Source organism: Podarcis muralis, chromosome 7, assembly GCF_964188315.1.
Source record: "Podarcis muralis chromosome 7, rPodMur119.hap1.1, whole genome shotgun sequence".
Taxonomy (NCBI): Eukaryota; Metazoa; Chordata; class Lepidosauria; order Squamata; family Lacertidae; genus Podarcis; species Podarcis muralis.
In genome coordinates this window covers 25,989,045-26,003,383 of record NC_135661.1, presented here as the reverse complement: position 1 = coordinate 26,003,383, position 14,339 = coordinate 25,989,045, and the positions used below count along the sequence as shown (strand labels likewise).

The window sequence follows — 14,339 nt, the reverse complement described above, 5'->3', positions numbered from 1 at the left end:
CTGTCATAAAGGATGCCTTGTTGTAGTAGAATAACTGGTACAGCTTCTCCAAAGTTCATCTCATCAACTTTTTGGAATGCTTGAAATGTACAAAAACACATGCAACAAATTTGGAGTTGTGGGTGGGTTTTGAACCAAGAACCATGTAGATGCTACACAATCATTTTCTGAAACTAAACTCACTCACTCTCTCTCTCTCTCTCTCTCTCTCTCTCTCTGTGTGTGTGTGTGTGTGTGTGTGTGTAGGAAGACAGGATCACAGTCACTGGTCAAGCCCTCAGTACTTTCAGAATGTGTGTAGGGTTTTTTTTAAGAAGGTATGCACAAACAGAAGCAGGTTTTGGTGCGACTGGCTCTGCTGCACTTGGAGCCAACACTAGAGGGCGCTGCAGGGCTTCACAACTATAATGCAGGGAATGGAGCAGAACAGAAGACGAGAGGCCCCGGGGTGCTGAATTTTAGCTTTGCACAAGGTGCTGCTGAAATGTTAAAGAACAGAGTCCGCCACTGGCACAAATGTGTGTTGAAGGAGGGGGAGACTAGCATAAGAGTTCCCCAGGGCTGCTGAAATTCAGGGAGACGTATTCTGGGCCCTGCTACCAACAGCCTGGTGACCCAGGGGCACTGATTTCTTTTATTTATTTGTTTGTTATATGCTTCTCATTCCAATAAATAAGATAGTTGCTGTTGATCATAAGCAGTCAGAGATATAAATCATGATATTTTTTTTAATGCTCATAAGTCTTTTAGAAATGTTATAATGTTGTCTACCCCCTTTTTCCCAGAAGGAAATGATAGAAATCCATCAAATAGACTTATCACTCCATGAAATCCATTTTCAATGTGGTACCAGGTGACCGGTACCCTATTGTCCTCCAGTCTTTTCTTGTAGAGGATGCCATCGTCCCGTAGCACATCATACTCACAAGTTACGATGCATGTTTTTGGAAGTTGGCCGACCACAACGTCCTCTACCATGAGCGGAGAGAAAGTTGGCTCTAGCGCTTGCTTCACCACTTCGTAGAGGTTGTTCTCATAGGAAGCGGCCGTAGGTGGCTTGTAGCCTCTGACCTTAAACTCACTGGGGATGTTTTCCGAGCTGATCCACTTCCCAAATCTCATTCTTATGTCTCTGGGAACATGGCAGCCCTGCATAACGCTTTCTAACACTGACAAGTCCTTATTGAGATACCGCAAGGCTGCGCCAATGACGTTCTCCCGGTACAAGATGGGGACGGCTCGGTTTTGCTGGTACGAAGGCAGGTTGAAATCTATCGCTTGGAGGCCAGGATAGATCAGAATCTGAGCAAGTGGCCTCGGGATACCAGATCTGGTCACTAATGCCTGGCAGACAGAGGCGGCAATATTCCCTCCAGCGCTGTCTCCGCAGATGACGATGCAGGCCGGGTCGACTCCATAATCTTTGGCGGTTTTCATAAAATGTATGCTGGCAGTCAGGCAGTCCTTATACTGGGATGGATATTTCTCCTCAGGGGCCAAATGATACCTGGGATATGATTTATTTGTATATAAGACAAATCTGGCCAGAATAACCAAACCAAAATAACAGCACGATAGGATCACTTCTTATACACAATTAACTCACATGATTTCAACCATACGTGGCTCATAATCAGGCATAGGGAAACTCGGCCCTCCAGATGTTTTGGGACTACAACTCCCATCATCCCTAGCTATCAGGACCAGTGGTCAGGGATGATGGGAATTGTAGTCCCAAAACACCTGGAGGGCTGAGTTTGCCTATGCCTGCTCATAATGAAAGGTTGTAGCCAGCCAGCTGAGTAGACCTATTACAATTAATAAGCCTAAGTTACTCATGGTCATTAACATTAATGGGCCTACTCTGAATAGGATCCAACCCCAAACTCATAGCCATTTTCCCATCAGGCACTGCAATCTGAATTTACTTTGCATTTGGCTGGGTGTGTTTCAGTTGGGAAGAGATAGCCTTCTGCTGGGGTCCACCATTAAGTGATGCCAACTCCACATTCTGTCCACTGAATGTGTGACCAGGCAGGTGCCAGTGGTGGAATCCCTGCAGCGTTTAGCAAATTCAGCAGGATAACGCTATTAGTCAGTTCCCAGGGTCTGTTTACTTACCCAACAGAAAGCACCACCGAATCACTTTCTTTGGCAATGTAGCGGCAAAGGGGGTCATAGGAATCTGGAAAGACAAGATGTGTGGGCCATGTTAGAAGAGTTCTGGAGGCCGTCTCATCCTAGCAGAAAGTTGGGATTAATACAGGTGTTATGAAGGCAAATGATTCCAATTAGAACAACCAAAGCAACCAACATGTTCCATACAGTTTCAAAATAGTAGAATCATAGAATGGTAGAGTTAGAAAGGACCACGAGGCTCGTCTAGTCCAAGCCCTGCAAAGCAGGAATCTTTTCTTCAACATTTTGTTCAACCGGGGGCGTCTTGCCCATAGATATACTTAAGACGGCCCTGCTCACAACTCTAAGGTTAAGAATTTAATGATCTGCCAAATGAGCTAAATATGATTCACCTTTGGTCTTTGTGCACCTGAGCACTTCAAGATTATTCATTTATAGCCCTTTCTGAGGAAACCAACAAAGCATCTTAGAATGCTCAGAGACACAAGGACCATTCCATGCTCCCCACCCCCACCCCAAACTGTATGTTATGCATTTTTCAGTACACTTGAAAGGACAAGGTGAGCTCCTCACCGCCAGCTATTCCCGGCTCACTCTGGGACAATCTGTTAAGATGGAGAGTAGGAAGATACCCAACTGATGTAATCTGTTCTAAACTATTTGCAAGCTGAATGTTTGGCTGCATTATTTACATCATATACACCTGGAATGTTACTTGTTGCATGGGGGTATATGGAGATGATCTGTTATATGTATTTTTAGAAACTGAAAAATAAAGTTAAGAAGAAGAAGAAGGGGAAACAGACAAACAAACAACACTTGTAGCTCTTCTGGGATCTGAAGGCATGAAGACTTTTCCCTCTCTAATCATCCATAAGGACATCTCTCTCTCTCTCTCTCTCTCTCTCTCTCTCTCTCTGTGTGTGTGTGTGTGTGTGTGTGTGTGTAGCATGAGAAACTCATCCTCAGTCTGATCTCAGCCAGTGGCACTGACTATCACCTTTCTCCTTCTTGGTCTCATTGTTTCCCTTGCAAGGAGGAAGAGGAGGAGGAGGATGGAGACAAAACTAGAATTAGTTGAGTCTGCCTGTCATTGGCTTTGGCTACTGTTGGCCTCCCTGCTTTCCACCGTACCAGTCCCAGTAGGCACCAGCCATCACAGGTACCAACACTGAGTTAGATGGACAGAAATCCACAACCAGAACAGCATTCATCCCTCAATTACTACAAAAATCTTTCTCATTTCATCCAGCCCAACTGCTCTATCCTCCCTCAAGTGCTGCAGAGGAAATTGCCACAGACAAATCAGAGGCTGGTCCCAGAGGTAGAGCCCCAGACTTGATTTTTGTCCCTTAAGGTTGCAGCTCAAAGCTTAAGGTCAAATGTGAGGTTGTGTTGTTGTTTTTTTAAAGTTCTGTGTAGGTAAAGGTAAAGGGACCCCTGACTGTTAGGTCCAGTCGCAGACGACTCTGGGGTTGCGGCGCTCATCTCGCTTTACTGGCCGAGGGAGCCGGCATACAGCTTCTGGGTCATGTGGCCAGCATGACTAAGCCGCTACTGGCAAACCAGAGCTGTGCACGGAAACACGGTTTACCTTCCCGCTGGAGCGGTACCTATTTATCTACTTGAACTTTGACGTGCTTTTGAACTGTTAGGTGGGCAGTTGTGTAGGTGGTTCTATCTTATTTGCTAAAAAACAAGCAGTTCAAACTGGTACTGATAAACAATGATGTTGTTGACATGTGGAACCAACTGTACGTACTACTGATTCCCTGGCTAAGGTTACTTTTTGACGTCAACAACCAACACAGTGGAGTAACTTCTTTCCTGTTGGGCCATTTCCCCTGTTGAAAATTATTTCCACCTGCTCCTTTTCTCATCTATTGGAGGACCATCTCCCTTGTTCTTTGGCTTCATGTCTCCGGTTTTTTTGACTGACTGCCCACACCAAAATAGTCAAATCTTTCCTTGTAGAAAAACTGCTAAAAAAATAAAAATAAAAAACCTGGATGGATTTGCTTGCAGTTTATCCAGTTTCAGTCTATAAGGGCAAATTTGCCTGCAACTTTCATTCACTTCTGCAGGAAAAAAATATAGCTTTTTTTTTAGATTTCTGATGGGGCCGGGGGCAGAGCATCAGATTTCAGAGATCTGATTTTGACCTGAATAACAAATCAAATAGGAAAAGCAGATTTGATCCAAGAGAAATTCAGTTGTTTCTCAATGCTACAGAAAGCATTTATCTTGGTGACGATCTAGGTATTACATTTATTTCATTATTAGTAACCATGACTAGCTTTTTTTTAAGTAATACAAAAAATGCCATCCCACAGCATGTGCGGAAAGAGAAGTTTAACCATTTCCTCCCTAGCCTTGAAAATTGTCCCCATGTTACAATATAATTATGAATAAAAATAAATAATTAGTTATTATTACCATCATCATCTATCATCCTAAATAGAAATGAATGAAGACTGTCTAATAAGGATGAGAACTATTATAATGTTGCATTTCAGGGAGATGGAGTTATGGATCCTCAGGTCCATGGACAAAATGAAGCCCTCAAGTCCTTTCTATTTGACCCTTGGCCATCTCAGGTGAGATACCCTCTTCCCCAGGCCACACCCATCAACACCTCTGCTCCATGCCTTCCTCAAGTGGAAGTGGCTGACTTTTCAGGATGCCTTACTGATGCTGCCGAACATCCAAGATCCTCCATGGAAGTAGATGACTCCTCTTCTTTCTCTTGGGCCCCGTGGCTGGTAAACCCTTACTGGGATGTCCTCAAACACCAGGTCCCTAATGTCAAGCTTGGGGTCCTCCCCCATTCTCTTTACTTCTTGGATGTAGCGGTAGAAGTGAATCTCAGTGCACAGGTGGAGATTCTCCAGAATCTTCCCCTGTTTGGAAGAAAAATACAGTGAGAGGAGAGGAGGTGATATGAATTCCAAAGAGCGTGTTCTCTCCTGTGCTGGATGTTTCCATTCTCATAAGAAGAGTCCAATGGCACCATCTAGCACAGCATCCTGTTCTCATAGTGGCCAACCAGATGTCTCTTCTGGGAAGCCCTCAAGAGGTAACTGAGCACAAGAGCCCTCTCCCCTCCTGTGGTTTCCAGCAACTGCTCTCATTCTCCCACTCTGCCCCACTGCAGTTACTTATTGTAACTGTTAGGAGTGGATTTCTGTTAAATCTTGAAATGCTAATATTTAATGTTATTCTATTTTATTTTAATAAATGTTGTTTTATTTGCATATTGCATATTGTATTATGCATATTGTCTTGTCTTGTCTTGTCTTGTTTGCGTCTCCGCTCCTCCACATGCAGCTGCTGGGTGACCTTGGGCCAGTCACACTTCTTTGAAGTCTCTCAGCCCCACTCACCTCACAGAGTGTTTGTTGTGGGGGAGGAAGGGAAAGGAGATTGTTAGCCGCTTTGAGACTCCTTAAAGGGAGTGAAAGGCGGGATATCATATCCAAACTCTTCTTCTTCTTTATATGATGCTAGCTGCTCTGAGCCTGGCTTTGGCTGGGGAGGGCGGGATACAAATAAAATTTATGATGATGATGATGATTATATTCCCTATTTCTGTCATTGTCATGTATAGCCCTAGCAGAGTGCCAGATTCTGAGTTCTTAGCGGATGAACAAGACACCTCACAGTCTGAGGATACTGAGGAGCAGGCAGGGCCCCCTGAGGCCAACACTGAGTCTACTTACAGATGGGTAGCCGTGTTGGTCTGCCATAGTCAAAACAAAAAAAATTCCTTCCAGTAGCACCTTAAAGACCAACTAAGTTAGTTCTTGGTATGAGCTTTCGTGTGCATGCACACTTCTTCAAATACTTGATACCAAGAACTAACTTAGTTGGTCTTTAAGGTGCTACTGGAAGGAATTTTTTTTGTTTTGACTGAGTCTACTTGTGAGTGAGGTGTCTCTTCGTAAGTAAGCAATCCCTGACACTAGGGCTGGGAGATGTCAGGTTTTCAACAGCATGATGTATCATCAGCCAAGCATTGTGGTCTGGCGATACACTGCGAGGCTGAAACTACAAGCTGCAATGGCCCCAGCCCAAGAGGTGCTAGGTGAAGCTGCCACAGCTCTCACTATGGGAGCTGAGGCACTTTTCACCACAGTGCCTCGTGGGCCGGGACAATGCAACTTGTTTGCGAGGTTCAGCTGGGGAGTGGGAGGGCTCCCTCCTCCCAGCTAAGCGAGTCCCCCGCAGGGACCTCGGGACTTCTTTCTGAGGCTCAGCTAGGGGGAGGGAAGGCTCCTGCCCCCCAGCTGAGCATGAAACTGGTTTTGCCCCCCAACTGAGCATGCCCCATGCCTCTCCAGCTTGCATGCGAGGCATCAGAAGAAGAAGAGTTTAGCTTTGATAGCCAACATTATCACCACCCGAAGGAGTCTCAAAGCGGCTAACATTCTCCTTTCCCTTCCTCCCCCATAACAAACACTCTGTGAGGTGAGTGGGGCTGAGAGACTTCAGAGAAGTGTGACTAGCCCAAGGTCACTCAGCAGCTGCATGTGGAGGAGCAGGGAAGCGAACCCGGTTCACCAGATTACGAGTCTACTGCTCTTAACCACTACACCACACAGGGCTCGCTTAGCTGGCAGGTGAGAGCAGTTTAAAACAGCGGAGGGATGAACAACTGAGCATGCCCCATGCCTCTCCAGCTTGCATGCGAGGCATCAGAAGAAGAAGAGTTTGGCTTTGATAGCCAACATTATCACTACCCGAAGGAGTCTCAAAGCAGCTAACATTCTCCTTTCCCTTCCTCCCCCACAGCAAACACTCTGTGAGGTGAGTGGGGCTGAGAGACTTCAGAGAAGTGTGACTAGCCCAAGGTCACCCAGCAGCTGCATGTGGAGGAGCGGAGATGCGAACTCGGTTCACCAGATTACGAGTCTACTGCTCTTAACCACTACACCACACAGGGCTTGCTTAGCTGGCAGGTGAGAGCAGTTTAAAACAGCGGAGGGAGGAACAAGCTATATCAGCCTGGCGATACAGCTTGCTCCTCCCTCTGCGGTGTGAGGGGCAGAACGATGGCGGCTTCACCCGACCGTAACTTTCGGGTGAAGCAGCCACTGCTCCTGAGTCCCTCTGCTACCAGTGGCCTGGTGTTGAAAGTGACACTGGTAGCAGAGGGACCCAGGAGTGGAGGCGGTTTCGCCTGTAATATACCGCCCAGTGAAGCAGCCTTCACGGCCTGCCCTTCATACATCAGTACATCGCCCAGGCCTCAGGCCTACCTGATACTCCTTCACTGCCAGCAGCCGTGGGTGGCTCTCGAAGAGGATGAGACAAATTCATGGAGGATAAATCTGTCAACGGCTATGCTCTGCTGCCACAGTTGGAGGCAGCAAAGCTTCTGAATACCAATTGCTGGGAAGTGAAAGAAGGGCAGAGGCTCTTGTGCTCGAATGCCACTTGCTGGTTTCCCACAGGCATCTGGGTGTACAGGATGCTAGACCATTGGCCTGTTCCAGCAGGCTCTTCTTGTGTTTCTCCTGTCAGGAGGCCAGGGTATATAATGCCTTCCTGGTTCTGGAAGAAACACGGATCTCTGTCTTATTTCCCGAGTCTAGTTACTCTGCTCTGGTGTGTTATACCTTGCATGGCACCCTGTGATATTGACCTTTCCCTTACTTCTGGTGTGTGGACACACACTGCCCCCTATGTTTAAACTGGGTTTGTTTAGACTGTGCTGCACTGGAAGCTCTGTTTGTGCTGGTCAGTACTTTGGTGAAAGTCTTATATCTCCTGGGGCTGTAGTTCCTGAAAGCACCCACAAGCACACGAGTGAAGAAGCAGGGAAGACGCAAAAACACAATGTGAACCATAATCTACTATTGCTCCAAAGAGTGCTGTGTTTGGGGGTGGCCCACAAGTCCCATGGAGGACACTGCCACGTTGTCCCTGTTATATAATAATAATAATAATAATAATAATAATAATAATAATAATAATAATAATAATTTATTATTTATACCAAGCCCATCTGGCTGAGTTTCCCAAGCCACTCTGGGCGGCTTCCAATTGAGTATTAAAAACAATACAGCATTAAATATTAAAAACTTCCCTAAACAGGGCTGCCTTCAGATGTCTTTTAAAGATAGGATAGCTGCTTATTTCCCTCGCAGGCGCCACTACTGAGAAGGCCCTCTGTCTGGTTCCCTGTAACCTCACTTCTCGCAATGAGGGAACCGCCAGAAGGCCCTTGGTGCTGGATCTCAGTGTCCGGGCTGAACGATGGGGGTGGAGATGCTCCTTCAGGTATGCAGGACCGAGGCTGTTGAGTCTAGTTGGCTTCTCTACAGTGGTACCTCTGGTTAAGAACTTAATTCATTCTGAAGGTCCGTTCTTAACCTGAAACTCTTCTTTTTTTTTTTAAAAAGATATTTATTAAAGTTTCAAAAGTTATATAAAAGAAAAAACAGTAATACAAACAAAACACAGACAAAAACAAGTATAGTTTCAATCCCTTATTTTCTTATAACTTACTTCCCCGACCTCCTCATACCTCCCCTTTCTGTATTCCAATTTCTAATTCATTAGTTCAGCAAATCCTCTCCCTTAATTTTACTTAATTTTTAACCTTTCTTTTCTTTTTACTTAATCATTACAGCTGACAACCACTTAATTTCTAAAATCAACATCGTTCTAACATTCATTAATTTTGCAATGTTTCCTGAGATAGTCTTTAAATTTCTTCCAATCTTCTTCCGCAGTCTCTCTTCCCTGGTCACGGATTCTGCCAGTCATTTCTGCCAGTACCATATAGTCTATCACCTTCATCTGCCATTCTTCCAAGGTGGGTAGATCTTGTGTCTTCCAATACTTTGCAATGAGTATTCTTGCTGCTGTTGTAGCATAAACCTGAAACTCTTCTTAACCTGAGGTACCACTTTAGCTAATGGGGCCTCCCGCTGCCGCTGCGCGATTTCTGTTCTCATCCTGAAGCAAAGTTCTTAACCTGAGGTACTACTTCCGGGTTAGCAGAGTCTGTAACCTGAAGCGTCTGTAACCCGAGGTACCACTATATATGGAACAGGGCTGGCCTTTGTAGCACCCCTTCGGCCGTAGCCTCTCCAACCTTCCAGCTCTCCAGCCATGCTCTCTTCCTGCCACCACTACCTCTTTCATCAGTAGTTCTCCTTCTGGCTCAAGGGAACCATCAACCTAGGAAAACAAGACTGCCCGCTGCAGTCCTTGCTAGGGCTGCCATTTCCTCCGTAGCTTCTTTCTGAACCAAACCTTCCATCTGCTCCACAGTCCCTGCCATGGTCCTTTGTACTGGGGTATAATCAGGAAGGATGGATTCTTTGAACTCATACGTCACCCTTTTCCCCCTTGATGGAGCCCAGAAAGCCACATGGTCAACAGGCATACATAAGAAGAGCCCATCTAGTCCGGCACCTTGGCCTCACCATGGTGGACCTGAAGGAAACTTGAACACACAGGAGCATTCAAGAGCATCCTCCCCTCCTGTGGTTTCCAGAAACTGGTACTCAGAAGCATTACTGCCTCTGGCCATGGAGGCAGAACATAGACACTGTGGCTAGTAGCCAGTGACAGCCTTATCCTCCATGAATCTGTCTAATCTTATTCTAAAGCCGTCCAAGTTGGTAGCCATCACTGCCTCCTGTGGGAGGCAGTATCATAGCTTAACTATACACTGCGTGAAGAAGTGCTTTCCTTTATCTGTCCAGAATCTCCTAACATTCAGCTTTCTTGGAGGTCCATGAGTTCTAGTGTTATGAGAGAAGGGGAGAAATCTTTCCCCTATCCGCTTTCTCTGCGCCACGCAATTTTTATGACCTCCTATTGACACATGGGATGCTGCTTTTGTGGAGTCCACCTAGTTCACTATTGCCTGCACCTGCTTTGGCTGTGGGAGAAGCTGGGGTATGAATCTGGGACCTTCTTCGTGCAGCACAAATACTCTACGATGAGTTTCAAGATTATGCCAGGGAAGATCGCATGCACAACTGTATTTACATATTTCTTTCATTCAGCCTACATACTTCCCCTTCCTATCATATTTAATTCCATCTGAAAACAGGAAGCTCTGTTATACTAAGTCGGACCACTGGTCTATCTGGCTCATCAGTATCTACACTGATTGGTGATGGCTTTCCAGGCAGGGGACATTCCCAAGCCCAGTCCAACCCAACCTGGAGATGGTTGGGATTGAATTTGGGGACCTTCTGCATGCAAAGCAGTTGTTGAGCTACTGGGCTATGGGTATTCTATAGACATAGGAAACTGCTTCATACCAAACCATCTCTCTTTCCAAACTGACTTGCAAGAAGTTAAAAGAGTTGTCGTGTATTAGGGATGGGGGGCTTGAGACCTCCAGCTGTTGTTGGGCTTCAGTGCCCATGTTCTCCGCTGGCTCTCGTGGGAGCTGGAGTCCATAATAATAATAATAATAATAATAATAATAATAATATAATTTATTATTTATACCCCACCCATCTGGCTGGGCTTCCCCAGCCACTCTGGGCGGCTTCCAAAAATATATATTAAAATACTGTAATACATCAAACATTAAAAGCTTCCCTAAACAGGGCTGCCTTCAGATGTCTTCTAAAAGTCTGGTAGTTGACATCTGGTGGGAGGGTGTTCCACAGGGCGGGCGCCACTACCGAGAAGGCCCTCTGCCTGGTTCCCTGTAACTTGGCTTCTCGCAGTGAGGGAACCGCCAGAAGGCCCTCAGTGCTGGACCTCAGTGTCTGGGTAGAACGATGGGGTGGAGACGCTTCTTCAGATATACTGGACCGAGGCCTTTTAGGGCTTTAAAGGTCCATTCCTGTTCCATATAACATGCAACCCTGATATCCTAATGGATGCGATCTTGAGTCAGACTATAGCTTAGTGTTAAAGCATCACCCTTGTGTGCAGGAAGTCCCAAATTCAATCCCTGGCGCTTCCAGGTAGGGCTGAGAAAGATTCCTGCCTGAAACCTGGAAGAGACCCTTCCAGTCAATGTGGAGCATACCGAGCAAAATAGTCCAATGGTCTGACTCACTATTCCTGCATTGCAGGGGGTGAACTAGATGGCCCTTGGGGTCCCTTCCAGCTCTACAATTCTGTGATTCTAAGGCAGCTTGCTATATTCCTAATCACAGAGTCAATTTAAAAACAAAAAGGTTCCATCATTAAAAAACACACGAAAAACTTACCAGGAATGATACAAGGATCAAGAACCAGTTAAGAATGCGAAGCTTCATAGGCTGGTCAATGCCAGGAGGAATCTCAGACTTGGAGAGATCACAGTAAATGGCCCAAGTGATCAGCAGAGCAAAGGAAATGATCAGTATTTGCAGGAGAATCACGAAAAAGTTGAAGACTAGCAGCATGTTCTCCAATGTTGGTCGGGTGCTTCCAGTTGTTTGTTATCTCCTGGTTCCAGATGCTTGTTATCTCCGGTGTCTGCAGTTTCCCAATGTTATAAGCTGCATACTGCTTGGAACACTGTAGTAGTATCTGAGGGTGGCTGGGCTTTTTTTAGGCTCCGGTTGCAGCAAACACACAGGAAGCCCAAGAGCGTCTGAAAATAGAAGTTGGCCAATGAGCCGCTGGAGTTCTTTTAAGGTTGTGCAAGCCCTGTCGAAGAATCGGGCAACTAAGGAAGGTTAGGAAAACATGACTGTTTTGATCCCAGCTCACGTGTCCTGTGATCCATGTGCTGTTGCTTTCTTTTGGGAAAGAGCAAATTCCAGTGCCTCTCTGCCAATGGAAGTGGTTCAGGAACACCTTGCTAAACACAAGCATGTCCCCAGGTTACTCACTTCAAAGGCATCGCAATGCCAAGGGCGATTGCGAAAATGGATGCGGAGGGGTGGAGCAAGTGGTGCAAAGGGGCAGAACCCTCTCCTAATTTCTGTAACTAGCAACACAACCACCACCTGGATTTATGTGGGTAGGGGATCTGTGTCTAAGGTTGCCTCTGAGGAAGGCTCCTTTAGATCCCTCAAGTTTTATAGCACCCAGCAGAGCATGCCCCTCTTTGTTTTCATGATTTGGGTCCAAATTAGAGTTTGAGCTGCCCTGCTGCAATCTCTCCACCCTCTTGGAGCTAACAGCAGTTTATGCCTGCCTTTTTGGCATGAACCGAGCTAGAACCAGCTCCAGGGGTAATTTAGATTATGGGGAAAGGCAAGGACTTGCAACCTTGTTTGAGAAGATAATATTACATTTTATGCTGTAAACCGCCCTCTAATATTAGGGCAAAGGACAGAAAAACAAACAAACAAATGGAAGAGGAATTTCCACAGTACAGAGACATAGTTTAGTCACTCATGGAGGACCTGGAACACAGCTGGTGAGATGTGTGGTCTGGAGAGAGTTTGAAGGGCCACACAGAGAAGCCAAGAGGGCCACATTCATATACTTGCCAATTTAGGATGGCATCCCATGCATCTGAGAAAGTGGACTGTGGTCCCCAAAAGCATATGCTTGTAACACAGTCCCTTAAATAGAAAAAGTCCACGCCACAACCACTCCCATTCCTCTGTTTCATGGAACATAGGGTTGCCAGACCTCCAGGACTGAGCTGAAGTCTCAAAATTAGCCTGTCCCTTTCCAGGTCGCAGGTGGAGGGCTTGACTCTCCAAGTGGATGATAATGCCATTTTTTTAAAAAAAAGTAGACTGTGCATGTAGCTTCAGCCTGGCAGGCGTCAACTGCAGATTACTGCATAGACTCTCTTTCCCAATTAACCTCCGCCTCTGCAAATTATTGCATAGATACTCCAGGGAGTCTGCCCTCCTCCCTTTTCCCAATTAACCTCTGACTCCAGGGCTCAGAGGGAGTGCAGAGAAAGGAAAAGAACTGAGCATGGCTCAAAGGGAGGAGGGGGTTATGAGTCTGACTGTGCATCTAGTGCAGGGTGGCAGAAGTGGGCAGAATATGTGAAGAGCGGCAGCAGGAGTTAGGTTCTGCTGCCTCTGTTGCCCACAGAAACTCCCAGGTTTCAGGTTTAGGCCTTGAATTCTCAGGATGACAACCCTAATGGAACAGCATCCTTCTCGAGATCCACTATCTGATCTTTCTGGAAACAAATGTAGATCATTTATCTTTTCCATCAGTGTGGGGTGTGTGTGTGATTAGGTCTCTGCCTTGCGTGTTTCTTTGTGTTATTTTTTTAAAGCCAATCTTAGATTTTGTTCGTACTATTCTTAAACTTATTTAACCTGTTTTTATTGCATGCTTGCAGGTTGCCTCGGGACTTATCTGAAACATGATTCCTGCATTCATAAAATTGTAATAATTAATATTAGTGTTTATAATCTTTGTGATGCCTGAATATACTTGCATTTCAGTGACATTGCAGGGATGTTGGGAGTGACTGGAAGAATACAATGCACATCCACCCTCACCTCCAAACGAGACCCAGCAGGTTTAGCTTCCAATTATGCGACTGTTCAAGGAGCCTCCTAAGGGCATTTTCTCAAAGGCAATATGCAGATGACATATGAGTCCGAGAGCTACCCTGCTTAATAACATCAAAGACCAAACTACATAGGCATCCTGCTTCCCACAGTGTCCTACCTGATGCATCTGGGAGGCCCACAACATCTGAGCCTTGGACTTCAGGGTCCAAGTTGGACCTCGGTGCAGCACAAAGAGCTCCCCCTACAGTTGATCCTCTGGGATCCTCCTCCAGTCTTCCGTATCCGTATACAGTGGTGCCTCGCAAGACGAAATTAATTCGTTCCGCAAGTCTCTTTGTCTTGCGGTTTTTTCGTCTTGCGATGCACGGTTTCCCATAGGAATGCATTGAAAATCAATTAATGCGTTCCTAGGGAAACCGCCTTCAGACCAGGTCCGGGGACAGACTGTCCCCGGACCTCTTCTGAAGGCTGGGGGGGGGGGGCAAGGGCTTTTCTTCCCACCCCCAGCATTTTAAAAAACCCTGGGACAGCGGAGGACTTCTCCGCTGTCCGGGCGATCTTAAAATGCTGGCGGGCGGCATTTTAAAATCGCCCCGGGACAGCGGAGGATTTCTCCGCTGTCCGGGGCGATTTAAAAGCCCCTGGGAAGGCAGGCAGGGGGGACAAAGACTTTCGCCCCCCGCCCACCTTCAGAAGGTGTTCCCGCCCCCCCCCCACTTCGGAGCAGCGTTCCGAAGCGGGGTGGCTGGGGCAGGTGTTCCCGCCCCCCCACCCCGCTTCGGAGCACCGGGA

The 14,339-nt window shown here is 46.4% G+C and overlaps 1 protein-coding gene across 1 annotated transcript; it reads right to left on the bottom strand.

Annotated features, from left to right (window-relative positions):
* Positions 1-692: 692 nt before the first annotated feature.
* Positions 693-11,910, bottom strand: LOC114603182 (arylacetamide deacetylase-like 4). The gene is made up of 4 exons (XM_028741983.2): positions 11,334-11,910; positions 4,829-5,039; positions 2,122-2,185; positions 693-1,507 (listed from the first exon to the last, which is right to left on the bottom strand). Exons 1-4 carry the CDS (start codon positions 11,508-11,510, stop codon positions 736-738), a joined length of 1,224 nt encoding a protein of 407 aa, XP_028597816.2. The 5' UTR covers positions 11,511-11,910; the 3' UTR covers positions 693-735.
* Between the last annotated feature and the right edge of the window lie 2,429 nt (positions 11,911-14,339).

Bases quoted from the DNA above. Each gene is read 5' to 3' on its own strand.
- LOC114603182 (XM_028741983.2), bottom strand. From the start codon at position 11,510: ATGCTGCTAGTCTTCAACTTTTTCGTGATTCTCCTGCAAATACTGATC. The intron at 5,040-11,333 runs GTAAGTTTTTCG...TCTTCCAAACAG, and splicing joins TGATCCTTGTATCATTCCTG to GGGAAGATTCTGGAGAATCT. The intron at 2,186-4,828 runs GTAAGGCATCCT...TTGTCTTTCCAG, and splicing joins TTGGATGTTCGGCAGCATCA to ATTCCTATGACCCCCTTTGC.